The 23,834-nt window shown below is 39.4% G+C and overlaps 1 protein-coding gene across 1 annotated transcript in view; it reads right to left on the reverse strand.

The window, feature by feature from the left end:
• The window catches only part of LOC120540540 (myocardial zonula adherens protein-like), a 129,264-nt gene that overhangs the window by 14,262 nt on the left and 91,168 nt on the right, over window positions 1-23,834 (reverse strand). Inside the window, exons 13-15 of the mRNA XM_039771377.1 lie at window positions 18,796-18,902; window positions 15,186-15,299; window positions 4,871-5,041 (exon numbers count right to left, since the gene is read on the reverse strand). Coding sequence (XP_039627311.1) covers window positions 4,871-5,041; window positions 15,186-15,299; window positions 18,796-18,902 — 392 coding nt within the window. The remainder of the gene's footprint in view (window positions 1-4,870; window positions 5,042-15,185; window positions 15,300-18,795; window positions 18,903-23,834) is intronic.

Genomic DNA, 23,834 nt, shown 5'->3' on the forward strand with positions numbered 1-23,834 from the left:
CACAGGCTTTGAGAGTACCACCAACCACCCTGCTTGACAAAAGTTATATTTCTGCAGTATTGACATGCAGTGTCAACTATTTTTTTTTTCCTTTTTAACTTAACAGGGCACACAGTGACCAAAATAAACAGCAATAACTAGTAAGATTGATTACTGAACTAGATTTTTTTCACTGTGGTGGGCTGGCACCCTTGCCCGGGGTTTGCTTCCTGCCTTGCGCCTTGTGTTGGCTGGGATTGGCTCCAGCAGACCCCCCGTGACCCTGTAGTTCGGATATGGTGGGTTGGATAATGGATGGGTGGATGGACTTTTCATTTATATGATTATTGGTATCGTTTTTCGGCAAATTCTTTTGATTAAGCTTCTATAAAAAAAGGTGTTCAACTCCGTTCCAAATAGGCTGCGGGTTTTCATTCTATTTAATTTATTTTTCAAACCCTAATGAGTACTGTTCACTTTTGTGGGGTATGTCCCTTAAGGTTTATAACCCTTAATTAATTATATTCCCCTAATCACTTGCAACTGTTTTTTTTAAAACCAGCTGTGCAGTAATAAGGTGCAAATGACAAGAAGTTCATCAGCCAACCTACTAACTTTACACCATTTAGCATTAAACGTCTGTCAATAAAATATCTGCCGAGAAAAAAAACAATAAGTTCTAAGTAATACTGATCTGCTCCAGTCAATAAAATATTTGGATGAGCTCCTCATAACAGCAAATTCCACAATTTTAGAAACACCTTGCTGAATGAAAACACTAGCAAACACATTGAATTATGTTAACATCAGAGACCAGCTTCCAAACTGGTTAAGAAACCACTGTGCCCCTCCAAGAAAGTGGCTTGATACTCCAACTCAATAACCAGTGAGTTGATGGCTTTACTCCAATAGCAGGTATCCAAGCTAGTTTGCTAAGTATTATGCAGCACTGGCCTAATTAAGGTCTGCTTGTTAACCAAAGTATTGAAACCCTTCAGCTGTCCTTAATTATAACTTAAACTGGCCTGGGTTTACTAGGTGTGCAATAACTAGATTACACCTGATCACATGCTATATAGTCTAGTTGTGCTACCCATCTAAGGTGGGCTGAAATCTATATAATGTAGACCCAAGAATTAATGTTCGCAGTGAACCATGCAATGAATATTTCTCTGGTATATTCCATTTGGAATAGGATTTGTAAAAGCAGTGCTAATGTTTGTGATGCGGCATCTATTGGGATGAGAAATACAATACATTTTATGACTAAAAATGTTTGTGATGTACCATCTTTTGGAATGACAGAGACACAGCAACAGAAGGACACACAGACAGACACTTATGGGCATACTCTTCTCTCACAATCTCCTCCGTATATCACTATAATCCACACAAATTCACTACGAAAAACAGGCAGAAATAAAGAAGAATTAAACAACTACATTTTCAATGGACTTAAATATCATTAATACATTTGGGGACACTTTATAGATACATGTAATTAGTACTGAAAGAACTGACAGGATTTCCTTTTACCCCCCAGAGCAACCCAAATTCTTTGAGGCACAGATTCAGCAAGGTAATCGAAATATTCCTAAAGGATTTTGGTCCCTGTTGACTTGGCCCCATCATGCAGTTTAGGCAGATTTTTCAGGTACTCATTTATGCCATAAATGCTTTCACTCCACCTCATCCTAAAGGTGTTCTATAGGATTTACATATGGGGACTGTGCAGGCCACCATATTAACAATATTAACACAAAATTACTGTCACATTCATGGAACCAAATGTGAACCACGTTGAAGTGCTGCAGCTGGGCAGACTGCAGTTTGTGAGGATCAAGGACTGTGTCTCTGACGTGGATGTGAGCAACACTGGAGAAGTACAAGGAACAATCCTGTCACCTTTTCTTTTCAATCAGTACACCTCAGACTATAATTATAACACTTGCTGAAATTCTCTTATGAGTCTTCACTAATGGGCTGTATTGACAAGGGGGATGTGACAAGAGTATAGGAGTCAGGTGGAGAACTTACAATACCATCAGCAAAACCAAAGAAATGGTTATTGACTTTCGCCTCCCCAAACAGCCTCTGTGCCTGTTCACTATTCAAGGAGTGTATTAAGAGGTGGTGCGCTGCTACCAATACTTGGGGGTCCACATCAATGACAGGCTGGACTGGTCTCGTAACACACAGGAACCATGTAAGAAAGGGCATAACAGACTATTTTTGTCTTGGGAGACAGTACACCTTTAATGTGGGTAGGGACATTCTTTACATTTTATACAACTCTGTGATAGCTAGTGTGATTATTCTGTAGTGTAGTGTGCTGTGACTGTAACAACAATTCAAGAGAGGCAGACTGAAACAACGAGTTAATAAAATAGAGGCAAGAAAAGATTAAAAAAAATTATGAGATGCACTCTCAACACCCTGCAGCTCATACTGAAGGACAGAATGAAAAACAAGACTGCTTGCCATTATGAACAACGCTACACATCCTCTCTCAGACATACAAACACTGAGGACTTGCAGCCAATGGATTATTCAGCAGAGGTGTGTCAGGAAACGCCATGGGAGCTCCTTTATACTTATGACAATGCGCCTTTACAGTGCTTTAATGTGACTGCTCTTTTTTATTAATAGCCAAGTCAGACATTTTTCCTTCTTAAAGCTATTAGCTGTATTTCCTATAGGATTGTAGCAGTCTGTATTAATTAATTTCATAAGAGTCTGACATTGCATAAGGAAGTGTAAGCTGAACAGAAAAAAAATCTACATGTTCTACTTTAGAATTCTCTTTAATTCCAAGTTAAATTTTCAAACATTTACTCAGTCAGAATATAATCAAAGTCACTTAATAATCAGAGTACATTTGGTTTTTATTTCTACATCAGTCAGAAATTGAAAATGCGTATCTTATAATGTCATAATTTATGTGTTGGTTCATATTTTAATCTGAAAATGAAAGGTCTATGGGTCCATGTAACTAAAAAGCAAATTATAAAATGGTGGATACATTTATTTTACATGATTAATGTTACAATCTGTCCTCAACTGCACTAAACATATGCTCTTACAAGGCTCTGACTGTTTCAATTTATAACCACAATTCACACCAGTTCATACCAACAATTACCCAAGGTGCTTGGAACAGAAGCTCATTAAGTGAGTAACATTTTTCCAAATTATAATATAACATGTATATCATTTTCAAGCCTGGTTAAGCCTGATTAAGCTTGATTTAATGAAGCAGTTTGTCAAAGTCCTATCAGAACATGGAGCCAGATTTATGGATTTGTGCTGAAAGTTTCCAGGTGTTTCTGAGGCTAAATTAAAAGAAGGCCGTCTTTTTATTTTGTTTATTTTTATTCATTTATTTATTTACATATTTTACTATTATTAAAGTTTTACTCTGCTGGCCTAGCTCTCTTTCTCAAGGGTGGGGGGTGATTTGTTTCAAACCTAGTTTTGTTAAAATCAATAAAATGTTAAAAAGAGATGGCATTTTGCCTGACCTTATATTAGAAAATGGATATCTGATTTGGAACTTGTGATGAACAGCCTGTAACTTGAGCTTGGGTATCATTCAAAAAAGCAATTATTTTGGTAACAATAAAGATCCAGATTATAAAGAAACTGTGAACAATGTATCAGTAGAGTTTATGGAATTAATTTTCAAGAAGAGCCTTACAGTTCACTTTTTAGATTGCATTTGAAATTTTTCTCTGAACATTACGTTAGGATATCAAGGAAATGGAAAAAAGGTACCAGGGACGTTGGGATATCAATCTCATAGTAGACCACTGCTGGATGATTCGCAGGGTTGGACACACCAGAAAAAGTGGACGAACAATGGGTCACCAAATGAAAAAAAAAGTACTGACAAAAACACGAGCACTTATGTCATGCCATTTCTAACCTGCTTAATCCAGACTAGGGTCATAGGGGTGACTGGAGCCTAAGCACTGCTAGCATTGGGCACAGGACTGGAATAAACCCTGGACAGGGTGAGAGTCCATCACAGGGGCAAACACACACACACACACACACAGACCAGTTTAGTGTTGCCAATTCACCTAACCTTCATGTCTTTGAACAGTGGGAGGAAACCAGAACACCTGGAAGAGAGCCACGCAGACACAAGGGGAATGTGCAAACTCCATGACAGAAGGAAATGGGATGGGAATCCTGACCGCTTTACTGGAAAGCAGCACCATGCCAGCCTAGAGAAGTGATATGTAAGTCAGTGAATATGTATTGTTGTTTATTTTACATATATGTTAAAAATAATAGATTGACTAAATATGTTCCTGTTAAATTGCTTCAACAATATTGTATACATGAGTAAATTGTGTAATTTGTTATATTTTAATTACATTTCTTTTTAATTGTATAATTAAATGTGGTCTGTTGGAAACATTAAAGCTATATTTTGAGATAGTGTTCATGAATGAAAATTAGAATAACTATTCACACTTAAAACATTTTTTATGATTTTAATTTTGCAGACCTGTATTATCTGAGAATAGGGGGTGCCAGCCTTTGGCGGGGGACATGAACTACACTTGGATCGGGTCATATTATTGCCTGCTTGAACAACTTTATGGTGTGGATGGAAACAAAGACAGCCCGGGAAAAGCCACACAGGCAAGATAAAAAGAGCAAACACTGCAGGCATTTTAAAAGCTAAACAGAAAACAGGATAAAGTGGTTAGATCTAATGCCAATATAATCGCACTGGGTCTCACTGGTTCCAACTATGCCATCGATTCTCAGACTATAACAATATAATATATAATAAAACACAAGTTAAACAACCTGGATCAGCTAACTTTCACCTCGAAGCGATTTGAAATTCGACGTGCACCTTGATTTGTTTACTCACTTGTTTGTTAGCAGTTTCTCCTGCCGGTTTAAAATGTCGAGAAGTTCTTCTTTGCTTTTCTTTGTTAGTTCACCAAGATGACCCTGTCGTTCGGTCCATAGTGTAGCCATGATATTTACGGACGGGGTGACGGGGAAATGGACAAACGAATGCACAAAAAAACAAACCCAGTGTTACAAAGTGTGTTGTCAACTTTTGACAGCACCGATGGATGTCGCCATGTTTCAGGAAGTGACGCAGCGGCGATTGCGCATCTGAATCAAAACTTTATCGACAAAAGTCTTCTTTGCCATCCTGGCGTTTGCCGATTCATTTCATAGGTGGCTGTTGAAACTGCAAACAGCACCGAAAAATTGTGGTTGGTCGCTTTTTAGTAGCGAGTCTTGCTAACAGATTGCACTCAGTTTTGAACGTGCTAGAATAGTTTATTAGGATTACTATTGCTTATTTGTCTGATGCTTTTATCTAAGTCGATTTACAACATTTGAGGTCAAGTCAAGTTTTGAAAGTCTCATAATATCGTACTGTCTACCACACTACTTGGTAGATTATTCCAAGTGTCTATCATTCCTTATATAAACAAAAACTTCCTAATGTTTCTGTCAAATGTATCCTTTACAAGTTTCCAACTGTGACCCTGTGTTCATGATGAACTCATTTTAAAGTCACCGTCTCGATCCACTGGACTAATTATCTTCATAATTTGAAACACTTTAGTCAGTTCTCCTCTTAATATTCTTTTCCTTAAACTTTAAAGGCTCAGCTCTTTTAATCTTTCCTCATAATCCATCCCCTGTAGCCCTGGAATCAGCCTAGTTGCTATTCTCTGCATTTTCTAGCGCTGCTATGTCCTTTTGGTAGCCTGGAGACCAAAACTGCCCACAGTACTCCAGACGAGGCCTCAACAGTGTGTTATAAATGTTGAAAAGAACCTCCTTGGACTTGTACTCCACACATTGTGCTATGTAACCTAACATTCTGTTTGCTTACATTTACTGACATTAAAGTTCATCTGCCACAAATCTGCTCAAGCCTGTATGCTATCCAAGTCCTTCTGTAATGAAATAACAGATTCCAAATGATCTGCTAATCCACCTATCTTGGTATCATATGCAAATTTAACCAGCTTGTTACTTATATTCCTATCTAAATCATGTATATATACATATATGTTAAAAATAGCAGCGGCCCTAGCACTGACCCCTGTGGAGCACCACTCTTAACTTCAGCCAATTCTGAGGAGGTTCCTCACACCATCACCCTTTGCTTCCTGTGTCTGAACAAATTCTGCTCTCATCTAAAAACATCACCCTGAACTTCCATTTCTTTTCGTTTGATGCCCAACCTCCAATGTGGCACCTTATCAAATGTTTTATGAAAGTCAAGATAAATAATATCATGTGCTCCACTTTGATATCCCTCTTCTGAACCCATGCTGACTGTTCCTAATAATTCCTGTCCTTGCTAGGTGTTGCCCAATCTTATCCTTAATAATTTTATTATGAAGTCTCTCAGACAAAGCCAGATAACACAGCAGGTATATATTAGATTAGATCAGATAAATTTTGTTAATCCCAAAGGGAAATTTAGAATATATATATATATATATATATATATATATATATATATATATATATATATATATATATATACAGTGGTGTGAAAAACTTCCTGATTTCTTATTCTTTTGCATTTTTGTCACACAAAATGTTTCTGATCATCAAACACATTTAACCATTAGTCAAATATAACACAAGTAAACACAAAATGCAGTTTTTAAATGATGGTTTTTATTATTTAGGGAGAAAAAATCCAAACCTACAAGGCCCTGTGTGAAAAAGTAATTGCCCCTTGTTAAAAAATAACCTAACTGTGGTGTATCACACCTGAGTTCAATTTCCGTAGCCACCCCAGGCCTGATTACTGCCACACCTGTTTCAATCAAGAAATCACTTAAATAGGAGCTGCCTGACACAGAGAAGTAGACCAAAAGCACCTCAAAAGCTAGACATCATGCCAAGATCCAAAGAAATTCAGGAACAAATGAGAACAGAAGTAATTGAGATCTATCAGTCTGGTAAAGGTTATAAAGCCATTTCTAAAGATCTGGGACTCCAGCGAACCACATCGAGAGCCATTATCCACAAATGGCAAAAACATGGAACAGTGGTGAACCTTCCCAGGAGTGGCCGGCCAACCAAAATTACCCCAAGAGCGCAGAGACGACTCATCCAAGAGGTCACAAAAGACCCCAGGACAACGTCTAAAGAACTGCAGGCCTCACTTGCCTCAATTGAGATCAGTGTTCACGACTCCACCATAAGAAAGAGACTGGGAAAAAACGGCCTGCATGGCAGATTTCCAAGACGCAAACCACTGTTAAGCAAAAAGAACATCGTCTCAATTTTGCTAAGAAACATCTCAATTATTGCCAAGACTTTTGGGAAAATACCTTGTGGACTGATGAGACAAAAGTTGAACTTTTTGGAAGGCAAATGTCCCGTTACATCTGGCGTAAAAGGAACACAGCATTTCAGAAAAAGAACATCATACCACCAGTAAAATATGGTGGTGGTAGTGTGATGGTCTGGGGTTGTTTTGCTGCTTCAGGACCTGGAAGGCTTGCTGTGATAGATGAATTCTACTGCCTACCAAAAAATCCTGAAGGAGAATGTCCGGCCATCTGTTCGTCAACTCAAGCTGAAGCGATTTTGGGTGCTGCAACAGGACAATGACCCAAAACACACCAGCAAATCCACGTCTGAATGGCTGAAGAAAAACAAAATGAAGACTTTGGAGTGGCCTAGTCAAAGTCCTGACCTGAATCCAATTGAGATGCTATGGCATGACCTTAAAAAGGCGGTTCATGCTAGAAAACCCTCAAATAAAGCTGAATTACAACAATTCTGCAAAGATGAGTGGGCCAAAATTCCTCCAGAGCGCTGTAAAAGACTCATTGCAAGTTATCGCAAACGCTTGATTGCAGTTATTGCTGCTAAGGGTGGCCCAACCAGTTATTAGGTTCAGGGGGCAATTACTTTTTTACACAGGGCCATGTAGGTTTGGATTTTTTCTCCCTAAATAATAAAAAGCATCATTTAAAAACTGCATTTTGTGTTTACTTGTGTTATATTTGACTAATGGTTAAATGTGTTTGATGATCAGAAACATTTTGTGTGACAAACATGCAAAAGAATAAGAAATCAGGAAGGGGGCAAATAGTTTTTCACACCACTGTATATATATATATATATATATATATATATATATATATATATATATATATATATATATATATATACTAGCTAAAACACCCAGCGTTGCCCAGGAGGAAAATAACACAGAAACAGAAGTAAAGAAAAAACACAGCTTTAAAAATAAAAATAAATTAACAAACAATAAAGACTCACTAATGTCCTTGTCTTGCGGTCTTGTATATATGTTATCATCCAGTTGACGCTCGGAAATGGCCAACTGTATTTAATTTCAAAAGCAACAGGGGCGTGGTGGCACTCAAACATAAAGAATGCTGGCAGTCGCCTGCTAAATACTAACTGTGTAAGCCGATCCTAGGAAGTACTGAAATCGTCAGAACTACTCTGGGCATCCCACTGCTATGAGGATTCGTGCTGCCGACGTGCTTGCATCGTTTGTGCATTAGCAGCTAAGCGACTGTCTTTCTTAGGACATTTCCTTTTGCAGGTGTGCTGGCCTTGCTTGCGTATCCTCGGAGCTGGAGGTCTCACCCCGACTCTAAATTTCACTTTCGGGCCGGACAGACACACACACTTGCACTCTATTTAATTTCAAAAGCAACAGGGGCACAGGGACGCAGTGGCGCTCAAATATAAAGAATGCTGGCAGTCACCTCCAGTTCGCCCTCTGGTGGTCGTTCTGAGTGTCAACTGGATGATAACATACGGGCGCTAAGCAAACTCCTGTCAATCATGCAGAATCCACTGCCTCCATTAAACAGTGTCATCTCCAGGCAGAGGAGCAGCTTCAGCGACAGACTATCTATCTATCTATCTATCTATCTATCTATCTATCTATCTATCTATCTATCTATCTATCTATCTACAGTGCATCCGGAAAGTATTCACAGCGCATCACTTTTTCCACAGTTATGTTACAGCCTTATTCCAAAATGGATTAAATTCATTTTTTTCCTCAGAATTCTACACACAACACCCCATAATGACAACATGAAAAAAGTTTAGTTGAGATTTTTGCAAATTTATTAAAAAATAAAAAAAATGAGAAAGCACATGTACATAAGTATTCACAGTCTTTGCCATGAAGCTCCAAATTGAGCTCAGGTGCATCCTGTTTCCCCTGATCATCCTTGAGATGTTTAATTTGAGTCCACCTGTGGTCAATTCAGTTGATTGGACATGATTTGGAAAGGCACACACCTGTCTATAGAAGGTCCCACAGTTGACAGTTCATGTCAGAGCACAAACCAAGCATGAAGTCAAAGGAATTGTCTGTAGACCTCCGAGACAGGATTGTCTCAAGGCCCAAATCTGGGGAAGGTTACAGAAAAATTTCTGCTGCTTTGAAGGTCACAATGAGCACAGTGGGCTCCATCATCCGTAAGTGGAAGAAGTTCAAAACCACCAGGACTCTTCCTAGAGTTGGCCGGCCATCTAAACTGAGCGATCAGGGAGAAGGGCCTTAGTCAAGGAGGTGACCAAGAACCTGATGGTCACTCTGTCAGAGCTCCAGAGGTTCTCTGTGGAGAGAGGAGAACCTTCCAGAAAGACAACCATCTCTGCAGCAATCCACCAATCAGGCCTGTATGGTAGAGTGGCCAAACGGAAGCCACTCCTTAGTAAAAGGCACATGGCAGCCTGCCTGGAGTTTGCCAAAGGGCACCTGAAGGACTCTCAGACCATGAGAAACAAAATTCTCTGGTCTAATAAGACAAAGATTGAACTCTTTGGTGTGAAAGCCAGGCGTCACGTTTGGAGGAAACCAGGCACCGCTCATCACCAGGCAACTACCATCCCTACAGTGAAGCATGGTGGTGGCAGAATCATGCTGTGGGGATGTTTTTCAGCGGCAGGAACTGGGAGACTAGTCAGCATAAAAGGAAAGATGACTGCAGCAATGTACAGAGACATCCTGGAAGAAAACCTGCTCCAGAGCGCTCTTGACCTCAGACTGGGGCGACGGTTCATCTTTCAGCAGGACAACGACCCTAAGCACACAGCCAAGATATCAAAGGAGTGGCTTCAGGACAACTCTGTGAATGTCCTTGAATGGCCCAGCCAGAGCCCAGACTTGAATCCGATTGAACATCTCTGTGGAGAGATCTTAAAATGGCTGTGCACCGACGCTTCCCATCCAACCTGATGGAGCTTGAGAGGTGCTGCAAAGAGGAATGGGCGAAACTGGCCAAGGATAGGTGTGCCAAGCTTGTGGCATCATATTCAAAAAGACTTGAGGCTGTAATTGCTGCCAAAGGTGCATCAACAAAGTATTGAGCAAAGGCTGTGAATACTTATGTACATGTGATTTCTCAGTTTTTTTATTTTTTTATAAATTTGCAAAAACCTCAAGTAAACTTTTTCCACGTTGTCATAATGGGGTGTTGTGTGTAGAATTCTGAGGAAAAAAATGAATTTAATCCATTTTGGAATAAGGCTGTAACATAACAAAATGTGGAGAAAGTGATGCGCTGTGAATACTTTCCAGATGCACTCTATCTATCTATCTATCTATCTATCTATCTATCTATCTATCTATCTATCTATCTATCGGGTTAAAAGCACTAACTGAAGTGAATACCACTGATGATCTCATGTGTGTGTGTGTCATTTAAATGTTGAAGAGATGACAGCAGGATGTACTATGGGAAGAAGGCAAGTTGACAGAGGGAGTAGTATATTATGCTTTGGGTAGTGTTCTGCTGAGAAACCTTTGCTCCTGCCATTAATGTGGATGTTACTTTGCCACATACCACCTCCTTAAAGATTACTGCAGACCACATGCAATTGTATTCCTCTGATGGCAGTGGCCTCTTTCAGCAAGATAATGCACCCTGCCATTTTGCAACTAAACTGTTCAGGGATGATGGGTTGAGGTACATAAGAGAGAGTTCAAGGCATTGACTTTCCCGGATCTCAGTCCAATCGAGCATCTGTGGGATGTACTGGAAACATAAGTCTGATCAATTGAGGCCCCATCCTGAAACTTACAGGACTTAAATGATCTGCTGTTAACATCTTGCTGCTAGAGATATGCTCAGAGGTCTTGTGGAGTCCATATCTCAGTGGGTCAGAGCTGTTTTGGTTGCATGAGGAGGGCCTACACAATATTAGGCTGGTGGTTTTTAATGCTGTGGCTGATTGTGGTATATGTTTAAATCCCATTAATAACTTGTTAAGTATTACATACAGTATTTGTTAATGAATTAATGTAAGACATTATAAAGTGTTAACAGTTGAATTTATATCTATTTCTTTTTAGAGTTTATATTTAATCTATCAGTCAGTCAGGATCATGTTCTTTGACTTTTCCAGTGCTTTTAACACCATTCTTCCTTATCGACTGGGGAAAAAGCTCAAGGCCTTGCATTTTGATGCCCCCACATTCTCCTGGATCAGACAGCAGTTTGTGTGGCTGAGGAACTGTGTGTCAGAAATGATAGTATGTAACACTGGAGCACCTCAGGGGACTGTCCTGTCTTCCTTCCTGTTTACTCCCTCCTACACAACGGACTTTCAGCACAATACCAGTGCTTGCTTGCCATCTATAGAAATTCTCAGAAGACTCATGCATCATAGACTGCATTAATAATGGAGATGAGTCAGAGTACTGTACAGGAGCCTTGTGGTGCAGGGATAACAACCTGCAACTCAACATCGACAAGAAAAAAGAACTGATGGTGGACTTCTAATATGCCAAGGAGCCTCTGAGAACAGTCACCATTTAGAGGGAGGACATGAAAGTGGTGAAGAGCTACAAACAGCTGGGGGTTCACATAAACAACAGACTGGATTGGTCTGACAGCACAGTGCCGCTGGACAAGAAGGGCCAGAGCAGACTGTACCTATTGAGGAGATGCAGGTCTTTTGATGTGTATAGCAAGCTGTTGGAAATGTTCTACCAGTCCATAGTAGCCAGTGTGGTGTTCTACGCTGCAGTCTCTTAGGGAAGCATCCTGAGCTCAAAGGAAGCACAAGGCTTGAGAAAATTAATCATGAAAGCCAGTACCATCACGGGGCGAACCGTGGACACACTTAAATTCTATGGTGGTACAGTGATAAGCACAGCTGCATCACAGATCCAGCATCCTTACATTAAATACAGAGCATTGTCGTTTTCCATGTGGGACTTGCACATGCACCTAGTATCTGTGTTAGTTTTCCTTCCATATCCCAAAGATTTCCAGGTTAGGTTGACTAATAATTTTGAATTGACACTGCGTGAGTGGGCCCTGTGATGGAGTGGTACCCACTGCTGACAGCCCCTGATCCTGAGTTGGATTAAGCATATCATTTAACTGATATCCTTTTGTACCATTATTATCTCTCTGTTTTATATTTCTTTTATCTTTTACTACTCTTTCATTTATTTTTTCAAATCTGCTTGTTCCAAACTAGGGTTGCCTATCCCAGAAGCAGTGGGAATATGGCTGGAAACCACCCTGGATGGGCCACTCACAGTCTGTTACAGGAAGCACACATTCACACACCCATTCTCACTTGTATGGTGCCAATGCAGAGTCACAAATGACCTTGACCTGCATGCCAGTGGAAAGTAGAATGCTAAGAGAAGGCCTACAAAGACATGGAGAGACTTGTGAAGTTGAAGTTAAAAAGAGAGTTTAAAAAACGTTCATTCCAAGAATGTGACGGCCACCACTGCAGGACTTGTGCCAGTTTTTCTGATTAGGCATACATAGAGCGTAGTAAGGAATTTATTGCATCAACAATTTTATTAGCCCGTATGTTTATTGCTTGACATTTTCTAGCTGGCTTGGACTTTTTGGCTAACATTCTGTACTGGAAACGGCAAGTGTTTGTTCCTCCAATAGTGCAAGTCAGTTAATCTGCCAGAGCCATGTGCACATAAATAAGTCTTAACTAAAACAGTGTTATACTCACAAGTGGTGTTTATCATCAAGCAGTACTACAAAATGACAGCTCATGAATTGCAAACCTGGCTGCTGCTTTGCTCAATATTCATTCCAACGAGATGTCCTCTTCTGGCAGCACTTTTAAGTCATTGCACCAAGTAATCTTTCAGGTTTACATTTTGTGCGCATCAGACAATCAGTTTATGAGCAATGACAAAATAAAAGAACATGAATGAACAATGAAGAACACAATTCCACCATTCCTGTACAAGTCTGTTATTGGTTACACATTTTAGTCAGCCCACTAACCATAAAACACTAAACACTCAGAGACATAAAGACGTAATCTCCAGTGATGCGGATGGAATGAAGGTGGAAACGGGCGTAAAGTCACGGACTTTAAAAAACATATTGGTGAGGAGAGGAGGATCTTTTATGATTTGTAATAATATTATTAAGTAAAGACAATATGAAGAAGTAGAATTTTTAAGCCGATTGCTTTTTTTTAAAGTTGTATTCTTGATTGACCAGTGACAAAAAGAACAATAATATCAAGTCAAAGAAAGTGCAGTAGCATAAAAAATACATTTTAATATAAATATTTTAGGAAGCTTTTCATAAAGTTTGTTAATACCTTCATTTACAATATATTGTTTATAAACCAAGAAGGCAATGTCAAAATTATATATTATGTATAGCGTATAATATTAAACACTCCCATTTACAAAGCGACTCTACTACATTAATAACAATGCACCTGGGTTAAGGTATACAGTGTATGCTGCACATTAAACTTTGGAAAATCATAAATACTGTTATGTCTTTAAATTATTTTAAATTCTTAAGAGAATAAGTTTGTTAAGCATGCCTTCATTATATGTTTTATGCCTTACAGTTGGACTCCTGAGGACACAACATGCAAATTAGTATGGACACGTTTCACAACAGGTTTTCTAACCATGTAGCGCCATCTGCTGTCCATATGGTGTAACTGCAGCAGCTGTGGGAAAACATTTTCTTAGTATAAGAATGTTAACATCTGTTGACTTTAAACCCAACTGAAGTTCATGAATAACAAATCTGCTCATAGTGCATATTGTTAATATGTTAGGCTGACTATCTTTCTCATATCTTCTTCAGATAAGTGATATTAATACTTTTATGAAGTTCTAGACCAATTATCATTTCTCTCAATATAATTTCATTCACAGTGTACCCTACTAGAAAGTGCTTTACAGTGCAAGTAACAGAATTGCAAGATGTAGCTGAATGTGACCATACTTATGCAGTTGCTGAAAAATAATTATACTACACTAGCCAACCTGCGGCGTACCATACGCCGCATAATCAGGCTGGATTTTTAAGCACAGGGAGAAAATTAACATTTGAAAAATCAGTAATGTAATAAATCAGCAAGAAAAGCAACATTGTAACAATGCACAGAATGAACCAACACACAATCGTCCGTGACTAAAAACTGGCGGACCGCCATCACTCATGTGCCCACCTCCAACTCGTCACTGGAGTCGTCTTTGCACAGTCCAGATGCACCTGTGACTCACGTAGAATTTCCGTGTTCCTGCAGGAGCATCTAAGAAGACGCATGTTTGTCGCGGATGTGAATTGCTGTATGTAGCGTGTAAAACAGTTTGCTATGGTGCACCCGTCGCGCGTAATCAAACTCGGTTTTTAAAGACTGCTTACTTCATTGTGTTTTAACCTCAGTTGGAAAGGATTGTTTTTAAGGATCCCATGGGATACCCCTCGCAAACCGTTTTACACGCTGCATATGCCGATTCATCTCCGCGAGAAACATGCCTCTATGAGCAGTCAACGTGGCTCGGAGGTGCCAGGAGTTGGTGGGCGTGGCTCCTTCCTGTGTGCGCCAAAGGTGTCTTACTTGTTGGCGGCTTAGTGAATCCATGCCCCTTCCGGCGTGCTTTCCATAGTTGTTTTGCCTTAGTGAATTATATATATAGATTATAATTTCCATGAATATCCATTACCTTGGCCCAACAGTTTTAAAGAATTCACTTACAGAATGGCATTATTTGTAATCTGTATGTTCAGTGTATACAAAACAAACTGCTTATTTAAATAACTATAATATTGGCAGTTCTAGTGATAAGCTACAAAAATATCTGTCATTCCACAAATATATATACATCAAAATATTATACATAATGAGTTCACAGGAAGCAGCCAGGCTTTGAAACTCGCTTTGTCTACTTTTGTTTACTTCTCCTGTCACTGAGTTCCATAAGACGCATGTAGGGTGTAGATATGGTTGTCTTCTTTCTTTGAACAGGTACCTCTGTCTGGGATTGTGGCTGTACTTGTATGCTGGAAAAGAAACAAAAATAAATACTACTTCACAGGAATGAACGAAATGGAATGTAACCTTGGAGAAAGAGACTTCTAGATCAAGCAATGGTTAGATCATCGAGTCAAGTCTCAAAATGGCACTTAAAAGGTAGCTGCAACCTCTGAAGCCAAATTTTATTGTACCTTTCATGTCCTAAAAGGTTCTTTATATATACAATGCCATGAAAGCCTGTGTCTCTCATCTGATCTTCTGCATCAATGTATTTTTATTTGTCAGTGCTAGTTATATATACAGAATTCATATGAGTGGGAAAAAAAAACATGAGAATAAAGTGTATTTGTTAGGTGTGCAAGATAATCAAACTTGCAATCACCAGATAGGAATGACTGATTGCTCAGCCAAATTAACGGCACAACTAGGCTTAGCTATTTGAAAAGGTTTATGAACTAATTCAGGCTACCTCTGCCCAATAAAATGCTGACTGATTTTTTTACTATCCAAGTGAAGTTGTCAGCACATGGTATCAAGAGACACATCATCTCATGATCAAAAGAAAGTAATGAAAACGTCAGTAAGAAAAGATGTTGGTGTCTAGTAGTCCAGAAAGGGACACAAAGCCCTTTCTAAAGGCCTACTAAAGTAAAAGCCATACTTACAAACACAGAATGTCTGGGACAGTGGTCAGTCTACCCCAGAGAGGGCACTTTACCAAAATTTCTCAAAGTGCAAGGTAGTTAAAAAGATCCTTAGAAAAACATCTGGAGGTCTACAGACTTTTCCTGTCTTTGCAGTGTTGATGACTCCACCATATAATACCAGCACAGCAAAGTAGAAATGACTTCTCACCAAAGAACATGAGAGTTTATGCCCAAGTGATCCTAGAAAGGTTTGGAACAATTTTCATCCCAACAGGCGAACATAGTTGTGTCATTGTTATGGTGTGAGGACGCTTTTATGCATTGAAGATCTGGACAATTGAAGGAATCATAAATTCTGCTCTGCGTCAAATGATTCTTTACCAGAATCTTAGATTACACAGCAAGATAAAGATGCAGAATACAGAAGCTTGGCCACATTAGAATGAATAAAGAGCAAGAGATGTACTTAGCTTCTACCCCAGGATTACTGAAAATATACTGACAGGAAAGATCACAGCCTGCTATAAGAACACCACAGCCCACAAAAAGACAGGGAGGTGAAGCAGGCACAGCAGATCACTGGCTCTGTTCTTCCCACAGTAGAGTCCATAAATACCAAAAACTGCAGAAACAGGGCTGATGCAATTGTGTGTGACCCTGCTCACCCTGGGCACAGGCTGTTTACCAAACTGAGGTCAGACCATAGGTATACTAGTATCGAAGCTAGTACCCCCCAAGTTCAAGAACAGTTTTGACCCCTCTGCAGTCCTTCTTCTAAATAATGTGCACCACAGTTAGATAAGTCAACTGTACATTACACATCCATCAACATGCTGCCTAGTCATGTAAGTGTTCTGTACTGTATTTGTAGTGTCTTCTCCTTGGTCTTGTCGTGTATTGTATATGGGTGACCTGTACTATGTTTCAGGTACCTGACTGGACAGATCAAATAAGATGTCCGGTGTGCATCTGTACAAAAGACAAGTGAAGAGTTAAGAATCTTTTAGAAGGTCCAGACATAAACTACATTAAGATATTATGGAAGGCTGTGAAAAAGGATGTTTATACTTAAAAACCAACAAACGTAACTGAGCTAAAGCAGTGGGTAGAAATCCTCCAGTGATCACTAACTACAGAAAATGTTTAGTTGCAGTTCTTGCTGCTAAAAATGTCATAACCTGTGTATCCCAGCCTGGAAGAAGGATGATTTATTATTACCCAGACAGGAAGCCAGTGCGGAACAACAAGCGAACTGGCAGCCAGGACGGAGAGATAACTTTGTACCAGGCCTGTATGATATAACAGATTGACCATACACCAGGTGGCAGTGGTCCTTGTATAGCAACCCAGTCAGGACACCCACAGGGGTGCTTGGGAGATGAGAATCCAGAAGTGCAGCCCTATCCGGATACCTACATACCGACAGATGGCGCAATCGGGAGAGGACCTCCATACTCTCTTTATGGCCTGGAAGTGCTTCCTGGAGGACATGGAGTGGCATCAGAAGCATTCCCAGGGTGGCTTAAAAGGAGCCAGCAGAGGACGGAAGGAGGAAGAATTGCATATTCTTTGTGTAACTGTGGCTGATTTCTAAAAAGGTGATTGCGGAGAAGTGCTTTGTTTAAATAAATAGCAACGTGTTTGGTATTATTGTGTCTTGGGTTTGGGACTCAGTTGCGCCCCCTTGTGGTCACACCTGATATTGAGTCCAAAGTGGCATACAGTATATGTTCTCACATCTCCATATTGCAAAACGTTTTTTAATAAATTAATTGATAATCAAAATGATATGCTTTTTGTGTATTATTTGTTAATTTGAGAATACATTTTATCGAGTATTAGGTCTTGAATAATCATCTGACAGCTTTCAGTATGCAAGATGTGAATAATGCAGGGAATCAGCAAATATTTTGTGACACTGTTTTCTAAACTGCACATTAGTTTAAAGAAATAAAAGTACATTTTTCTTTAATCAAATGGAAAATAGTTTGCTGACTTGCTCAAGCGGAAGTAGAAAACCAACAGCAAACAAGCTGATAACCTTTGTACTTTCAAGAAATGGTTAAGTTTGCTTTGTGCAAAAAGCTTTCATTAACTTATGCTGTACTATTGATAGCTGTATATTCACCTTTACTCTGGTTTAGTTTGTAGAGAGATGGCATGCTATAGGAAAAAGAAATAATGTGAAAGATATTTACACAGTTAAAATGTTAAAATATCATTGTAATTTTATATTCATTTCTCTTTTGACTTCAAGTGCAGTCCTGTTCTCTCTCTGCCTGCCTCATAACCTCAGTTGTATTGTATCTGAATCCAGAGAATACTTGTCATGAGACATGCCTTTACTTTTTTCTCCTTTTTTTATTTTTTAAAGCAGTCTGGGTGACATGGTGGTGCAGTGTTAGCCACTATAGCCTTAAAGATCCAGCACCCTGGGTTCATATCCCATGCCTAGTCTGTGGTTTTCCTGCCACATCCAAAGATATGTGTGTTTGGATCAACGGCCATTCTAAACTGGTAAAGTGTGAGGGCAGGTGTTTGAATGAGTGGGCCCTGTGTTTGACTATGCCCATTGCTGCTGGAGGGTCTACCCCTCACAACCCTAGGTGAGTTTGAAAATGTCAAGTCATGTTGTGTTATATTACTTTATGAGTGCTCACCGCGAAAGATACCATATACAATAATGATTGAGAGTTTTGATTTGTAAAAAGATTTGGTGCCATATCGACTAGAAAGAGGCCATATAAAAATGTTTGAGGATAGTATTTGCTCTAAAAGGTGTAGTACGAATTGAGGATTGATAGTTATTCCAAAAAGGGCTTTGATGAATCAGAATTTGATAATAATGGTGCTGTACAAACTGAGCAATTTTTACCTGTCTGTCAGGTCGCAGCCAGCTCCAATCTCTCTGGTTTCAGCAGGACTTCTTGGTACATTGTTTCTGGACAGTAAGTAGTTTAGCTTGTCTTGTAGCTCTTTATTCTAAAAATAAACATATAAAACAAATACACATAGTACATATATACACCAAGAGGGATCCCCTTTGAAATTCTGCTTACTGTACCAGATTATTAAAGGTGCATTCCCTTTACACTAATACAATATATCAACTAGCTCAACTAGAAGTTTTAAATGATGCAAACAAGAAAAATAATTAAAGCAGAATAATGATGCAATGCAATCAGCAGTCATTACCATTAATTTAAATTTCAGTTTATTTAAAAAGTCCACCTATCCATTATTACACCTGTCCGTCTATGGAACATCCTCCAGGCTCTTCTGAGGTAAGAACTTCCACCCCACGTCTAGAGGGGGCGCTAGCACTAACCTTATCCTCTGTTTCTCCCTCCACAGTTTGGAGAAGATGCCCAGTAAGAGCAACTGATTCCGCCCCTTCTGGTTTCCCTGCTAAATATCCCATGATTCCCGGAAGAAGATTACCGCATGATAGAGCAATAGACCCGAGAGAAACGACACTCGGTAGGATGCTAATTTAATTTGTTTATTTAGCGTCATTGAGAGCGTGGGTTTTATTGGACTCATGTTTATTAAATGGAGAAGACCAGGTTGACACCCCAGTATTTCCCCTTGTGTGACCCTGCAATTCTTCCAACAAGCACACCATCCATTTTTAACCCCCTGAATCCATTGCAGGTTATTAGAGAGCTACAGCCCAATCCAGAAACCCAGAGCACAAGGCAGGAATAAACTGTAGCTGGATTACAGTTCTTCACAAAAATACCAACTCTAATTCTTATCGGGACCCATTCAGAGATGCCCATTAATCTAAAAAATGATACATCTTGAAAAGGGGGGAACTCCCATTCAGTTAGCTGCTTGACCTGTGGCCAAGACTCCCTGTGGAACGCATCCAACTTACACTCCTTATTCGACTTTACTGATAATTAAGAGATGAATTAACTGTATTCCCTGATACTTATTTGTTTTGCCTTATAGATGTTGAATTTTTATATTGAGAATTTTCTTTCTTTTTTATGGTCATTTATTTGTTGTAATAATGTTTTTACCATGCTGTTGAACCCTGGTTCCAGATCTAAATGGTAAAGGGGCCATCTGAAGTACTTTTGGGTGTGATAAAGTCTCACAAACCCAACAAGTAACAGCACACTCAACAGCATGGGAGAGGGGTTCAGCTAAATGACCCCCTGGAATCAGGTCTGGTGCTGCTGTACCTTGGAGTCGAATGTCACTGTGCGCTTCTACACCAGAGGAACGAGCAGCAAATATTTTACATTATACTGTAAATAATACTGACAATACTGATGTGAACTTAATGAGGAAACCAGAATATCCAGAAGAAACCTAGCATCCTTTATGCAAAGTCATACTAAGAAGACAATGATTAGTCCGTCAAGCTCAGATGACTGGTCAATAGCTAATTTGTCCCAAGGTCTCATTCAGGGCAGACTTACGAGGCTTTCTACATTAATTAATTGATTTATTCAAGATTTAATAAACCCTTTTTGGGCACCCAGCCCTTCAAGCAGGTTCTCCAACCTGCAGGGAAAACGTGGGAGTTGGTGGCAGGATTGGCACTCCAGCCACTGCAAAAAAACTCGCACTGTTTCTTTCTATATGAACTTGTGTGGTGCTGAGGTGTCACGGCTGCACTCAGGTCCTAAAGAGGGACCTTTAGGTGGTTTGACATGTGGTGGGTGCAGCAATGCGCTGAATCAGTGCATGCTCCCAGACCACACCTCCCACTGGAAAAATTCTTCTTAGTTGCTACCTCAAAAGCATCCTGGGCCAGATTAAGACCTTTTGTGGCCCTAAGCGCTTAAAAGATTTTGGTACCCTGATATATATGACCCGCATGCCTACAGGACCAAGACAAGAACGATCACATGAGCCTCAGTGGACCATGTGCCAGTTACCAGATTCTAATTTTGTTTCAGTCCCAAGTTGAATATACTGTATATCATTAACCTCAATGATTACTATTTTATTACTGTAAATACTGTATATGTCATTTTTTTTTATTTAACTCTTTTTAGGCTAATTTTTTTTTCTTTTCTCCCAGGGCTGAATATGTTTCCAAAAACTACAGTAAACTTTTTTAAAAAAGAACACAAAGCAATGGTTTGAGACATCAAATCAACAAAAAATATTTATTTTTGACACCCTTTTTGTGGAAACCTGGTCAGTTGCACCATATGGTCGGTCCATCGTAGATTTGGCAATGGGACATGTCTGTGGTGACCCCTTTCCCTCGATGCCCTAAGCACGAGCTTATTTTGCTTAATATTAATCTCATCGTGAAAGCACATTTTCATAATTTTTATTAATATTCTCGAGTATTTAACCAAAAGTAGTCATCTAGATCACTGTGCAATGAGGTCAATGCTCAGCCTTCTCTTCCAAATGATGACAATCCCTCAGCCTGCCACTGTAGCAAACGCTCTGGGCTCCAAAAGTGCATTTTGTTGGTTTTCTCTATGCGGTCTAATTTGTTGCCATGTCTTTAAACATTTTGATGACCACACTGAATACAGCATGTCAAAGGCAGTTCTGTTAGTACATTGTTAAATTTGGGCAGACAGTCCATTTTGTTAGTATTTGGCCATTTTACTGTATTAAATAACATTTGCTTATCCTTTTCTAATTGCCTCAGCACATTGCGTGAATAGTAAAAATCCTAAATCAATGTAAGTTCCAAAATCCTTTGCTCATTGCTGGTTACCTTTGTCAATCTTGTATGTAGGAGCCGAATGCATAACTTATGTTTAATAATTCAGCATTTTGTAATACTGAAAGCCAAAATGTAGTGGTACTAAATGAATAGTTACCCTAAAATGCATTGCTCCTGTCAACGTTGCTTGTAACTATGTAATTATAGTTAACACTCACTGTCTCGATCTCAAGTTTTATGCTCATGTGTCATGTGTACTTTTATCTTATTCCCATGCTGCATTATTGCTCAGTCATGGTTGTTAGTCTTCTACATGCTGTCATTTACAGTTTGTTACAGATCTGGCTGTCTTATCACCCTTGTCTATGTAACACTTGAACTTGAACCTTTGCCTTCAAACAGTAATTTCCACATGAAGCGGCCGGCCTTCTCATATTTATTATTTCAAGTCTCAATTTATAGGATTCACACATAGCTGACTACAATAAGTTATCATATGTTCCAAACCCTTTTCTTCTGTAGGCGTTTTTCTCCTCACACCTCATCGTCATGTCCAAGGCTATTTATCCCTTTAAATACAGCAATGATTAAGCCCTTACGCATTGCTGCATATTTTTAGATGAATGGCAAATTTTTTCACAGCGTCTCATTGTTGCATCATATAGTTGTGATGTTGTAAAATGATGTTTATTTGTGTCTTTTGTTTCATTCTTGCAAAATATTTGGTTTCATTTCCCACCCTTGTCCTTGAATGTATAAAACTAATACTTGGACATTTATTTAGCTTTGCTACATATACGATATAACTTTGAACATTATTTCAATTGCAAAAGCGTGAAGCTGGCTTACAAATAAAATCATAAAGCAGGTTTAAAAAGAAGAACATCCAAATAATCAAAAAGACTTTAAGACCAACACCATCTAAACTCCACCTTACTAATCCACACCTCTTACTCCCCCCTTCTCATTTGCTATATATTGCCTTGACTCCTGTATGTCAAATCATATTCCTCTGATGATGATGATACCTGACAGGTTGTTGAAAACTCAGGAATAAAATACTATTTTAAGATTCTATCCTGTTGCTTTTCTCTTCATTTAATTCCCAGAGATTCTTCACCATATTAGTGAGTGTAGGAGTGTGAATGAGAATGCAATGTAAGTGGTGTCTATTCCTGCCTTGTGCCTGGTGATGCTAGGATAGCCTCCAGATCCACTGGCCCTGCATTGGGAAAAGTAGGTTTTAAATAAATAAATCAGTGCAAACTGCACCAAGCCTGAGACCACCCAATGCCATCACTAACGCCTTGGTTTCTTCTTTGGACATGTGTGCCCAGGTTTTCCTTGAGCCATTTTCAGCGACTTTTAATTTTTTTTTGGTTGACATCATTCTAAATTCCTGAAGTGACATGCTTGCTTGGATTTACACCAGGAGACTTAGTTGGCCACTTTTATCCTGGACATTTTGTGCATGGCTTGACATCACCTGTACCACTTTTCACTGAAGTCTTATGATTTGAAATGACTGCAGTTCATTTCTTTTTCCACACTCTTACAATTCTGAAACTCTCCAACAAACTCTCAAAATAGTCTTTACTAGTTTCTATGCATACCAGTTGTTACCTTACTTTTAAGATATTCCAAATTGTTAATTTTTTAGCTATGCAGCTTCTTTGCCATGATTCCAATTGCATTCCTCTTTTCTTTTATTACCCGAACTAGCCACAGGTAATACAAAAAAAATAAACATATGCCCAATGTGCTGTGGTGGGCTGGCGCCCTGCCCGGGATTTGTTCCTGCCTTGCGCTCTGTGTTAGCTGGGATTGGCTCCAGCAGACCCCCATGACCCTGTAGTTAGGATATAGCGGATTGGATAATGGATGGATGGATATGCCCTATGTGTACCTTAAGTGCATTTCCTCAACATACACTTGTGTCTCTAAACTTGTCTTACCTGGTGTGCCCCTGTTGAGCGCCTTCCCATAACGCCTGCTTCTCAGACTGTCATTTTGAGGCACCTTGCTAACCTCTTGTTTGCTTTTATACTTCTTATCTTTGAAGGCGACTCTCAGCGGGCCTCCTGCACTTTCATTCTGCATCACGTGTCTCCCACTCACACTTCCTCTTTCAACTGCATCACCAACGCCAAACTGACCAATGTCTGAGGTACCAGACACACACACACAGACACACACACCTTAGCGTTTTATTATATAGTAGATAGCTTGCTGCTATTTAGTTAATTTGTTGAAGGTCTGATAAT

Source organism: Polypterus senegalus, chromosome 12 (assembly GCF_016835505.1).
Source record: "Polypterus senegalus isolate Bchr_013 chromosome 12, ASM1683550v1, whole genome shotgun sequence".
NCBI classification, from domain to species: Eukaryota; Metazoa; Chordata; class Cladistia; order Polypteriformes; family Polypteridae; genus Polypterus; species Polypterus senegalus.